The following is a 13339-nucleotide window of genomic DNA, read 5'->3' as shown; positions in this document are numbered from 1 at the left end:
ACTTACCCTAAATGCAAAAGCAAAGTTTATAAACAACCAAAAGCAAATATCTATCCTAGCTAAACTTTCAAACTGGAAAATTAGCACACCATTAGCACACTATTTTTCCATTAGAGTTCAGAATTTTCCAGGGCACTTAAATTCACTATAAATTACTTCTGAGATCATTAAAACTACTTAACCTTCAAACATTTTAATGGCATGTTAAAATCAAATGCTTAATTAGCATACTCATTACAGGGGACGAACACTCCTTAATGATTCTGAGTAATCATTAAGTAAACTAGAAAATGTTGTTGGTTGACCATCAAATGTAGCGTAATACATGTTAAATGATTTTTTAGAAGTGAAAGGAATGCAAAGAAATGTATTGGTATATATCAGAATTCATCTATCACTATAGATTATATGGGTCAGATTACAGAAAATAGATAGATGCCCTAAAATAATTTTATTAAGAATGATTTACCTGTCGTTCAACTGAGCTAACCTTCTAAGTAAAATCCTTAGCCCACAGGAATTACTATAAATGCAAACATTAAATGAGACCTTTCCCTACGCCGTGTTGTGCCTTTTCATTTTCAAACCAGTCTACCCCAGTAGAGCAGAGTTCCTTTCCTAAAATATTCAAGCTTATTGCATCTGAAAAAACTAAAATGTGTCCCCCTCATAAAATATAATTTTTAATAATAAAGAAAAATAAAATTTGGCTTAGAAACATCCAAAAGGAAGTAAAAGCTAAAATTTAGAAAGATTATACATATATAATGCCCAATATGAAAAGGCTAAGTGACCAGCTCATCAGTCAAAATTAGCTAATAAGCTACAGATAGTCGTGAAGCTTAATAAAGTCATATATACATACATGTCTGGCCTACATGAGTATTTCCCTCCTATAAATTTTTTACTTCATAAGTCTTCAGTGATAAATGTTCAAATACATAATATGTTTATTATGTGGTTATAGGAAACACTAACAAATAAAACTACTTAACTTGAGACGGCACTCATCATTACCAAGTGATGGTGTATACAATTTGTTGCAGTAATGTCTGTACAGACTGCATTAGCATTTCTATGTGCTTCAAAATTGTACAATTATAAAATACCTTATTGACAGATGCCATTCTAAAATCCTGGAGAATATTGTGTACATGGAATTGTCATCAAATTCATTAATTGTTACAGTGTTGAAATGTCGAAGAAACCTTGGAGTAATTGGGTTCCTTCCACCACCTAGATGAGTGACAAAACATATTTGAGTTATAGTATCCTTCCAAACGTAACATAAGTTGTGTGCCTGCAGATTGAGCACGGACATGTTACTCAACAGGAGTACCCTGACTCATACATGAAGTTTTGGTTTTGGGAACGCACAGATGGTTATGTAATACCGTATTTGCTCTGAAATGCTCTCAAAAATAACCATTCTCTTATATTTGAGGTCGTCTTCTAATCAGAGATCTGATTATAAGACTAAGATCCAAATCCCCCGCCAGGGATCTGGACCCTCCTCTCTGGCAGCCGAAGAGGGTCTGTGTGATGTGGACAGACAACCTCCGCTGCTGCCAGCACTTCTGCCGGGGCTTTTATGATGGAGCGCCGGCATCACGTGACCTTCCGGTGCTCATTCATAGAAGTGCCGACAGCAGCAGCAGAGATTGTCTGCTCACATCGCTTAGACCTTCACCAGCTGCCACCACTACACACCAAGGAATCTAAGGAAGCACTGGTAAGTCGGGGGAGGGTAAGAGTGGCATATGGGGGGTATAAGGGCTTTCTGAAGGCAGAGTGGCATATAGGGGGTTAAAAAGAGTATCAGAGAGGAAGAGTGACATATAAGGGGTTAAAAGGAATATTAGGGAGGCAGAGCGGCATATAGGGGGTTAAAAGGAATATCAGGGATGCAGAGTGGCATATAGGGGTATAAGGCATATCTGGGAGGCAGAGTGGCAAATAGGGGGTCAAGAGGCATATCTGGGAGGCAGAGTGGCATATAGGGAGGTATAAGGCATATCTGGAGGCAGAGTGGCATATAGGGGTATAAGGCATATCTGGGGGGCAGATGTGCATAACTGGGGGCAGGTTGGAAAATACAAGGAAATAAAAACAATTTGTCTCAATGTTAATTTTTATTAAATATGAAAAAATCATTTACATGAATTACTATTTACTATTACATGTTTTTCCTATAGGGTAGTCTTATATTCAGGCTTTTTCTTTTTTCCTAAATTAATATTGAAATTTGGGGGGTCGTCTTATAATCGGAGTCGTGTTATAATCGAGCAAATACGGTATATTATAAGCAGCTATATAAGTATCCCATAAAAGGGGGGATTTAAAGCTGTCAGCTGTATTATTAATAATAATTTATTAAAAGTGATTTATTAAAAGCAGTGAGAAATGAGTAGAAAGGATAGGAGTGGAGTTGGGGGAGGTAGAAGAGAAAGGAGGCCCATTTATCATACCTGCTGGACCCATCGCACACATTATCTGAATGTCAACCAGCTTGATCATTGAACAGTCCTTGAGGTCATACCAATTCCAGTGATCTAACCACTGCCGAAGCAATTCTACTGGAGGCTGAGCCCCATAAACCTCTCGTGCAGGCATGTTCACATCATCTACAAACACCACCTAAGAACACACATATAATAAATAAATAAAATAATATAATATAAATATAAAATAAATATAAAATAAATATAATAATAATAAAATTGTGATTTACAAGAACAGAATGTTATTTTAAAGTTAGTTATACGAACACATTTTATAATCATATAAACAGATCTTGTTAAATAATCTCTATACAAAACCTTGGCTACATCACACCTTAAAAGTTAACATCCCAAGACAGGAGGCAAAGGAAGGAAAATGTGAAGTGAATGTCAAATTTGCATTAAATATTATGCAAATTAATGTGTAATAAAAATTCATTATTCAAACTATACTGACAATATACAGGTCTTTTTAGAGAGTGTTTACATTATATCTGATTAATTCTTGCCTTATCTATTATAATGACAAATACGATTATGAAATCTAGGTCAGAATTCTTCTGGAATAAATGGGAAAAAAAACTCTTAATAATCAGCAAATAGTTCCAAATTATTTTAATTTGTTATAGTTACAGAACATAGTTTGGTAGCATACAAAATCTACATTAAAATGTAGGTATATTACGAGCATTCCATGAAATACAATGGAAGTGCTGTTTAAAGTACACAATACACGTGCTAGTCAAAGCTACTGTTGCATCTTTGTAATTTAGTTGAAACAGGTCATATTTTTTTATTTAACCGTGTATTATAAAAGGACCAGCATGAGAAGTGTCATGTGCAAAAAAGGTCTGGGTTAGTCTTACATAAAGTATAGTTGATGCAATAATTCATCTCACCTCTAGACACTTACAAGTCGTTATTTAGTGAATAAATTCCAGAGGGTTTAAGGTACCGAATTTGAATTGAACGTATCATACTTACCTTGTGTGTTATCAGATAACACTCATTTCACATTGCAAACCAACCGCTATATCAATTTAGCAAACAAAGCAAGTCACAAGTACAAAAGGTTACCATTTTTTTCCCAAGTGGAGGACCAAACAGTCCCTTTCTCCTCTTATCCAACTTAGACATGATGATATTCTGTGTTTGGGCTGCCGTAGTCTGTGCTGAGAAGTTGATTATCAAAGGTTTGTAGGTATCTTTGTCTAATTGATTTAATAGGAAGTCCTGGAAGAAAATGCGATAAAAGTCAAAAAGTGTGCCCATCTCCACCAAAAACAATTTACTTGGACAGTTTACTAGTAAAAGGCTAAATCTCAACGGGCAATCTCAAAATCCCGTTAAAGGTTTCACCTATGTAAAATATTACATTCCTGCATATTACGCAAATACATCTTAACATATCTCCCATTTAATTATTTCTTAAAGTTAAAGTACTAGAAACTTTTAAATTGCTTTTTGAGGTTTTTTTTAACAACACCTTTTGTTTCAAGTGACATTTTAGAATTGCCTGAAATATTATTAATGAGGCTAAATTTGCAGGTTTTCCCAGTATGTGATAGGATAAGATGCCTTGAAATCATACTAACATCTAATTAAATCTAATTATATAATGTTCTATTTCAACAAGGTGCACAAACATTTTGTTCTAAAGTTAGCGAAACAGGAGCAGTGGTTCCAAATTGGATGCATCCCTAAAAACCAAGAGCACCTTAAACTGAAAGTGGTTATGTGTAGACATGGCTTAGGAATCCGAAGTTATTTGTTATATGCTTAAGACTATCCAGAAAACTATGGTAGTTTATATATTAATAGGTATGGGCAGAATAAGGAATAATTAATTGTTTTCTTTTTGGAAGGGTGCTGGGCTTCCCACAAATATTTAAAGTATATTTTATATATTTTACATTCTGCACCAGAAAACAACACACAATGTTGTGATTATGGTATCATTTTCCATTTCTTCAAAATTATGTTATTATGTTACTATTGTCAGAATGCCTGTCGGATGATGTCTGCCTAACGACTGATCTGGTATAAGAAATACCCAGAAGCAATAAACTGATTTAAGATGGAAAGATATAACCTACACAAGAGATACGCTAATAGCAACCAATAAAAAAGTGATTGATTGAAATTTTAGAATTACTCTAATTAAAATAGGAAACAGATAAGGATGTAGAACGGCACAAGGCATCTGGGACTACTTAGATTACTGTGAGTAAGATCAGGGGGCATTATTACTCAAACAAACAGTTCAACACTTGATACATCTCATGAGACGGATGAGCTGAATTCCAAATCATGAGTCTGAGCAGACTATGTGTAATATCTAGATGCATTTCCAAACAATGTTAGATAAACAATTAAAAACAACAATACTACTGGTATATGAACTGAAATTGCATACACTAGTGACATATCTACATGTTATTACCAGGGACAGGCTGGCAGTGAAAGAGTTTATGCATAAAACTGCATAAAAGAAAGGTTTATACATTAAACAAACTCAGACTGTTGTTGTTTCTATACCATATCATACGTAATCTAAGCAGGTTATTTTAACTAAAATACCGAACTTTCGACGCATCCATTCAAATATTTCCAGTAGACTTGTGCATTCGGATTCGTACAAATCTCTAAAAAGGAGGCCAGATCCCCCAAGAAACAGCTGAAAATGAGGCAAAAAGCTCTAAATTGTCACCAAAATACACAGACTTTTTCACTCACACTCTCATCCACATTCTCTAACACTCTCATCTACGTGAACATTACCTCACGGTGAACTCCCGTCAAAATGGTGGCAGTGACATCCTCTCAGCCGACTGGAGGGTCGGGGTAGAGGACATCAACGGAAGCCCTAAGATAACCCTGTTTAAACTTCTGACAAAATGGTGGAGGTATCAGTGACATCCTCTCCCCCTTGTTGAATGATCGGGGGAGAGGATGTCACAGGAAGTTCTGTCATTTGGCCCCATGATAACCTCATGTGAATTTTCACCAAAATGGTGAAACTTCTGGTACTCGTCAGGGGAGGGGACGTCACCACAAGCTCACATATTTTGGTGGAGAGATGCAGAAGAAGTAACGGACTGCTCCTGACCACCGTTGATCACTGACAAATGGTAGGATGCCCCCAATCACTTAGTTAGTAATAGGGCTCAAGTGGCTTATTTATCATAAGTACATAAGTAGCTTAAATTAGATGTATTTTATATGTTGCACCAATGTAAACAGCATAATATATTGTGGTGGTTGGCATTTATGAGTAAATACAGTAGTATTTGAATCTGGATTTAATAATGACAATACGTTTTTGTCGCCCATATAATCAGCAAATTTCATTATATTTATTTATATAGCACCAGCAGATTCTGTTCTGTTACAATCAGTGGAATACTTTAAAGTCTCACACACAATAACAAACTGGTACAAAAGGAGAAGAGCTTACAATCTGGCCCATTATCTTATTGACTGTAAAATCTCCATATACCATATTTGCCGCTTGGCCTATGTTCCAAACAACATTGTGCCTATGCCACATATGTTAAATACCCTCAATTCATGGATGGTAATCCCATTTCTCAGTAAAGTTATACCTAATCAAACCCTTTGAATTAATATAAGCCTATATTTTCTATCTACATCTGACACATATTTAGTATTTAAAAAACTTTTAAAAAACTAAAATGAATAACAGATTCATTTGGGACACACTTCGGGGTTTAGGTCTTGTCTACAACTTCATAATATGATGTCCCTCTATAAAACAATAAATAATAATAATAATAATAACAATCAAATAGCAATCTAAATATAGATAGTGTTTTGTGTCTAATATTAAAATAGTTTACAGAAATAAAAGAAAGTGATAAATAATATGACAAATACTTACAATAATGTAAGTGCTCTTTCCAGTACCCGTTGGCCCAACAAAAACCGAAGGCTTTTGATGTGTTGTTAGTAAACTCATCAGTGCTGTGTACCTTACTGTGTCTGCAGTAGGCACTATGATTTCATTAAACATCATATCACGAGGAATAGGTGGTGCTGAACTCAGTCCTTCTGTCCACAATTCCCATCTTCCAACACCCTGTTAACGAGAAATCAACAAGGCACACATCAAAACAAGTATCTCATGTATTTATTTTTTTTCTTTCAATTCTATTTTTATTAATTTTAAATACATACAAAAAACAAAAACATTTAACAAACTTGAGAAAAACACACATAAGGGATAGATAATTTCTGCATAAAATATTTTTTTTGTATTTAACTTCAATTCATATATTTTAAGTTTATATCACCCTTTAAAAAAAATAAAAAAAGGAAGTGGAGGTATGTGTTGATCACTATTTAAATCATAAATTCCTTAATTTTGTAATCCAGTCCACATATATAGTTTTTTTTTCTTTTCTGTTGTAAACTAGTCCAATGTAGACCACTTTCCATCTGCAATTGGTATAATTTAATACAAGACAAAGCAGGCATACATGGACAATCACGTTTGTTTCTTACATTCACTTGTCCTTCAATATTTAAAATGTTCATCATGTCAGCAGTATGATTTAAACTAATTTACAGTTTTATTATGAGCTACAAAATTAGCTGCATTAATACTGCGTATGATCATAAAGTAAACTTGCATTCAACCAGCTTGTAGGAAATTACTTATGCATCAAGAGAGATAAACAAGAGAGATAAACAAAAAAGGGAAAATAGGGAAGAGGAGGAAGTTGGTACCTATTCAGTAATCTGCAGCGGTTAGAACATAATGATAATATATTCACAGACACGTATTTGTTAAAGTAAAATCGAAAGCATTCTCAGAAATGTGAGAAGTTGTTCTGAAAACCTATATATTTCAGGAGCCTCTGTGACTTGCACATCAATGTTTCAATGTTATACTAAAGAATACATGCAGTAAGAAAGATAGAAAATTGTCAGGACCCTTGAAATAGGTTGCAAGAAAATTCCATACATTTAGGAAATGTATTCCTTTCCACAGCTATCTGTCAGGCAAGAGGTTAACGAAAATGAAAATGGCACACTCACTTACAAGTCTATCTTGCCATGTTAACTGTTTAATTGAATAATTTAATTAATCACGCCACTCAGCTTCAGGATTCCAATAAATCAAAATATCTCATTTTGGTGTTGACCATTTTGGTGCGAATTTAAAATCAAGGTTCAAAAACATAATAAAAAAAACATGTAATGACACTATTCCACAATAGTAAGTAATAACCACATAAAATGTCTCCATATATATTGAAACAGCGGTCTCAGACTGTAAAATTCATGAGAGACCTCAAATGTTTTGACCATACCATCATCCTAACTTTGTAATGCCATCAGCTAGGAAGGATCATAAACATCTGGTTTGCAACCCACATCCTAGATCATCACATACTGTTTAGAAGCCACCTTCCATATTCCACAATAACTAAACTAGCAAGTATGTGAAAATGTGTGTAACCTCCTCCCAGATCCTGTGGAACGTTCAAAAATCTATTTTAATTAGATACCATACATGATTAAATTAGTATACGCAACATGATTTATTTGTGCACTGTCCATTCCTGTACAAAATGAATTTACCGAAAGGAGTGCATTAAAAAGACAAATAAAAGGAGCACAGAAAAGACCCCAATGTCTCTTGTGATTTACTATGATGGCAATATGTGTGAATTGCTAGGAAAAAATGACATCAGTACAGTAGAAAATATTGTAAAATTGAGGTGGTACGCAATAGAACAAGAGAACTATTCAAGTGTGTTCCACTTACCTCTTTAACAAACCTATACTCATAAACTGTGTTTTCTTTTGGGATTGGTACAGTGAATTGTTTTTCTGGTGGATCCACAGGATGCAGAATTTTGAATCGCATTCTCGTTTCTTCACTGAGTGGTCCTTCCATGATTTCTCTAAGGAGTTTATCAAACTTGAGTCGATCGTCCTCTTTGCAACTTCCTCCGATGGACCAAATCAATGAAAACAAGAATATACCCTTAGAAAAGAAAGCTACTGTATTAATGAGATTGTAGATAGACAAGCAAATACAGAACCATAATAAGGAAAGGACAAGTATTGTAGTAAGAAAACCTACATTATGAAGTTACTCTGATTTTTTTTAATACATAAGGTTGATCTATAAAGTACGAGGCATACAGATTTTATGCGAAAGCAGGTGCGCTTTCAACACATATAATTATATTGTGCAATCGCATGCGTAAACAACGCTGCATATGTAAACATTTCCTAATCTATATTTATAACTTTCATAGGCATCTGTTGTTTACTACCTGTGTACATGGTGTATTATTAAAATGGATGTGACTTCCATTACATCTCAGTAATTTAAATATGTATACAGGGCCAACCAAGTTATTTTGTGGAAGAAGCTAAATCGGGTTGGACTTTCAAAATAAATAGTAGGGTCACTGGGAAAGAAACTGCAACTCTCCCTCCATGTTATGCGCAAGAAAGCATAAAAAAAAACAATAAAAAATAGTTAACATGAACTGAGAAAGTATGCTGAAGTCAGCATTCTTCTACTTATAGCAGGTGTGACACTGACCTCCAGCCAAGAGCAAATATCCCGCTCATTCATAGTCTGAATTACAGATTCATCAGCAAATTCATCTATCATGCAGTCCATGAAATTCATTAGGGAGCGAACTAAATTTGTATCAGAAGTTGGAGACAATTCCTGAAATGCAAGAAATTATTTGAAGCTAGCCATTTGTCCTTAATATAGAAAACAAAAACAAAAGCATGGTTAAATAGTATTATAAATAAATGTGATGTGACTTGTTCATTCAAGGCTAACTAGGTAGCAATCCAGTGTTTAGACTCATTAATGATGCCTTTCGCAACTTCATTCATTAGGGCAACAACAGGTGACATCTATGCAATATAGGCCTCTATAAAAGTTCAGTAATGGGAAAAAAAATATTACCTAACATCGTAAGCTTAATAAAATATCACATTTGTACAAGTTCTTGTTAGAATGTGTCTGCTTTTCAAAATTTTACCTTGGCACATTTCCGAATCATCTGAAGACAAGGCGGAACCATTCTGTCAAATAATCCTTCAATAATTTTCTTATGCATTTGGCTTAGCCCAGCAGGTAAAAGATTCATCCATGATACCATAACTGGTCTCCATCCAAGCATATGGGGCTCCATATAAATCATACCGCACCTGGATACCTAAAGGTGAATAAAAACAAGTATGGGGGGAAAAAATACGTAATATGATTTGTTAAATGCATGTTGTGTATTCCCACTCTCTATGGTACATTCTGCAAACGGACCTTAGTTTTATTAAAATATCAACTTGGAATATTGATTGTGCATTTTACAGGAAGAGCACTACACACATCATTTGACTATCTTTCCTTGTACTTCAGTCTCTAGAAACAGCAAAAGGCTTTATTTGGAAATGATTAATTCAGACACAGGGTATACATACAGTTGCAGGTGAAGCCACTTCTAGATCCATAGGTTCAAAGATGAGACTCATTTGAGGAGACATTTGGATAATCTCTCCACTCATCAAACACAACTTTTTGTTATCATCCAATACTGTGTTCATATTTTCAATCCAAACAGCATCCACTGGTCCATCAAATATGAGCCATTTTCTGTCTGGGGTCTAAATAGGAAATATTATTGCAATATTAGTCTTTTTATGTGCTGTGTTGATCCAAAACTCAATGAAATAAATAAGGGATAAGGGTTGAGAGGAAGAAAAGCAACAACAAAAAATAACAAACTAGTAAACATTTTAAGTTTGTTCTACTATTTACCATGCATATGCATATCACTCTCAACAACTTTTAGAATAAAGTTTTAAAAAACTAAAAGGGTTTTTCTGCTTAAAAAAGACAGACTGTAGATTAGAAGGCAACTGAAATACCTTACTCTGGGTTCTATAAGGTAAAAATGTAACATTACTATTTATGTGAATTAATTAAGGCAAGGGTGATAAAGCACATTTATCAGATATTATAGATTCATAAGTTGCATAAGGAATGAATGTCTGGGAATTTGAGACAGAGGTCAGTTCAGTTTACGGTTTGAGTTGCCAGGTAACTTTACTGACAAAGTGAAACAACGCAACAGCACTCAACTAACTCATTTTGAAGAGCAACTCATCGGCTCACAAATATTTGTGTTGCGTGATGTCAGAGTGATGTCAGGTTGCACAATGTGAGTCACTTGTAGGATGATCAAATTCCCATCAAGTTGATAGTTGAGTCTGTCAGTCAACTTGATGGGAATTTGACCATCCTACAAACGGTAAAATAGCCCCCTTTTCTTAAACTTAATACTATAGTGCAAGGTATAGGTAGTTAATGAATTTAGTAAAGGTAAACTTTATAATACTTTTAAAGGATGTTACAGGACTGAGGTACTTGATATTTTGTAGATTTTAGGTTCTATTTTACTCATGTTATTCTTTTATTGAAAATAACTGCAAATTTGCTCTTTTTTAGTTACCACCAACCACTGTAATGAACTGAATATGCTGCAGAGGCAGGATAATGTATAAAAATGTTTAACATGCTGATGTATATACAATAGCCTGCCCAACATAAAATGATACAGCTTATATATACATACATGTGCATCTCCTTTCATACTTATTATAGGTGGATTTTTGATAAGATTACAACCTTTTCCCTAAATACTTACAGTTGAAGAAGCAAATGCCCTGAAACTGACGGCCAATATTCCATCTGACCACTCGTGTGAAACAGGATCAAACTGTCCATAAAGCTGTCCCATGGTTATAGATTTGGGATTAAGAACTGTAATTTGAACTTTGTTTTCATCTAACAGACCCTAGGAAGAAATGTTAAAGAAAACAGTAAGACAGTCTACAGGCTTTCCCGAAAAATCCATTAACTCATTTTGTAATAATGTATTAGTGAATTCAGCATATAAATGAATTGAAACTATTATTATTACTTAATAAAATACTACACCTTTTCACTTATGTCATTCAAAGCACCAGCCAAAACTCGATATGCACTGGTCTTTCCACCAAAAGGTTCTCCAACAATCATAAAGCCATGCCGCACAATCATCATTTCAAAGATCTGCAAAATCTTCTCTGCAAAGAAACTAGTCATCTGCAGATTCATACGTTCACAGTTTTCCTTGATAGCATCCATGAAGACTTTGTAGTCTGCTTTCGGAAGTTTCACTCCAGGAAACAAATCAGAAGTTATTCCCTAGTACAAAATTAATTAGTAGTTAATATTTGTCCATAGTCTTTGGTCTGCAGTTATACCATGGACCAACTTCTTCATAGTCCATAACCATGTGCCTAGAACATGACAATTTAGGAGAGCTGCGCAAATCAGGGGAGGGACTTAATAGTAGCCCCACCTCTTCAAGCTGTGCCCAACCCACTCCAGGTTATGACATGGTGTAAAGGGTGTGGTTAAGCATGCATGAATGGTACAACTACTGTGAGGGAACTAATACAACAGGCACAATAGGTTCTACTCCAAATGCAGTCATGTACAATAAGTTCTTTACAAGCTCAACAAGTCCTAAAAAATCATTAAGTACTATAAAGCCAAATGTAACTAACATACGTAACATTAGATTATTATTTTCAATAATATCATCTCTATACGTCTGTCATGCTTCCCCGCTCCAGGTGCTTACAGGAGATGCATATGGCTGAACACATGCAGGCATGGAACTACAGTTCTTTCAGCAGGTGAGTTTTTTTCACCAAAGTAAAAAAAAATAATAATAATAAAAAAAATAATAATAATTAAAAAAAATATATATATATATATTTATATATATATATATATATATATATATAGGGGGTAGTAGAACCATTATTAAACTGATCTACAGACACCGGACAAGCCAGAAGGCTTGTTTTTTTCCCTCAGAAATTTCATGGTGCTGCCACAACCACAAGGGATTCTGGGTAGGTGCATGCAAACATGGTCAACAATGATCACCTTTAGCCTCTATATCCACTTTATACATGGATCTCTTGAAAGTAAATGCCCGCTGTACAAGATATTTAGATATATATATATATATATATATATATATTTACCTTGCTATTTGGTGAAGCTGTTTCGGGACTGTTTTTGTTATACATTGTGGTAAAATTTACTTATAAAGAGGTATGTAGAGCCCATCAATATCAAGGGCAATCTTACCTCAAACAGTGGCAAATCATGAGACAAAAATTTGGGTAGGTTTACATCAATGATGGATCTGAGCAGCAAAATTTCTTCATTTTCTGTTGGATATTTGAGCTGTAAGAATATAAATAAAAAAGTGAGGTTCACAGAAAAAAATCATCCCTTATATTTATTATTGGTCGCCATGGTGAAACAGTGATTCTATATTATGAAAGCAGAAGAGAAGGATAGTCGTAAACATGGCAGGCGGAGAGGCAGCTCTGTTTTTAACTTTGTTGTTTCTCAGCTCTGTCTGTATAAATCTAAACTTTTTAACAGTAACTAACTACAAAGACAAGAAATTGGAGTTATTGTAAAAGTAGGGAAAATATAAAAGGAAAGGCATAGCAAAGAAAATATGGTGCAACAAAGAGAATAGAAAATGGAAGGGACTCGTAGGTAAGGAGAGAGCTCTTGCTCTCTCTACTAAATTATTAGGTTAAACTATTTTGAGATCACGTCATTTCTGGATGATTACATTTTCTGAAGACTAGGTGGGATAAGCATTTCTGATGGAAATGCCAATTCACACCCATAGCTACAAAATGACTATACGCAGCGAGTCAAAGCTCAGCCGATCGATCAATAGATAGATGGCGTTGTT

General features: G+C 34.6%; 1 protein-coding gene across 1 annotated transcript in view; it reads right to left on the bottom strand.

Moving 5' to 3' along the window:
• DNAH7 (dynein axonemal heavy chain 7) overlaps positions 1 to 13339 on the bottom strand; it is a 106711-nt gene that overhangs the window by 62780 nt on the left and 30592 nt on the right. Inside the window, exons 28-38 of the mRNA XM_053472239.1 lie at positions 12712 to 12810; positions 11503 to 11751; positions 11210 to 11359; positions 9984 to 10166; positions 9545 to 9721; positions 9088 to 9219; positions 8296 to 8517; positions 6403 to 6600; positions 3579 to 3734; positions 2469 to 2637; positions 1110 to 1236 (exon numbers count right to left, since the gene is read on the bottom strand). Of these exons, the coding sequence (XP_053328214.1) occupies positions 1110 to 1236; positions 2469 to 2637; positions 3579 to 3734; positions 6403 to 6600; positions 8296 to 8517; positions 9088 to 9219; positions 9545 to 9721; positions 9984 to 10166; positions 11210 to 11359; positions 11503 to 11751; positions 12712 to 12810 (1862 nt within the window). The remainder of the gene's footprint in view (positions 1 to 1109; positions 1237 to 2468; positions 2638 to 3578; positions 3735 to 6402; positions 6601 to 8295; positions 8518 to 9087; positions 9220 to 9544; positions 9722 to 9983; positions 10167 to 11209; positions 11360 to 11502; positions 11752 to 12711; positions 12811 to 13339) is intronic.

Source organism: Spea bombifrons, chromosome 7 (assembly GCF_027358695.1).
Source record: "Spea bombifrons isolate aSpeBom1 chromosome 7, aSpeBom1.2.pri, whole genome shotgun sequence".
Taxonomy (NCBI): Eukaryota; Metazoa; Chordata; class Amphibia; order Anura; family Pelobatidae; genus Spea; species Spea bombifrons.
The sequence above is the reverse complement of the archived record's forward strand: the minus strand, read 5'-3'. Positions and strand labels throughout refer to the sequence as shown.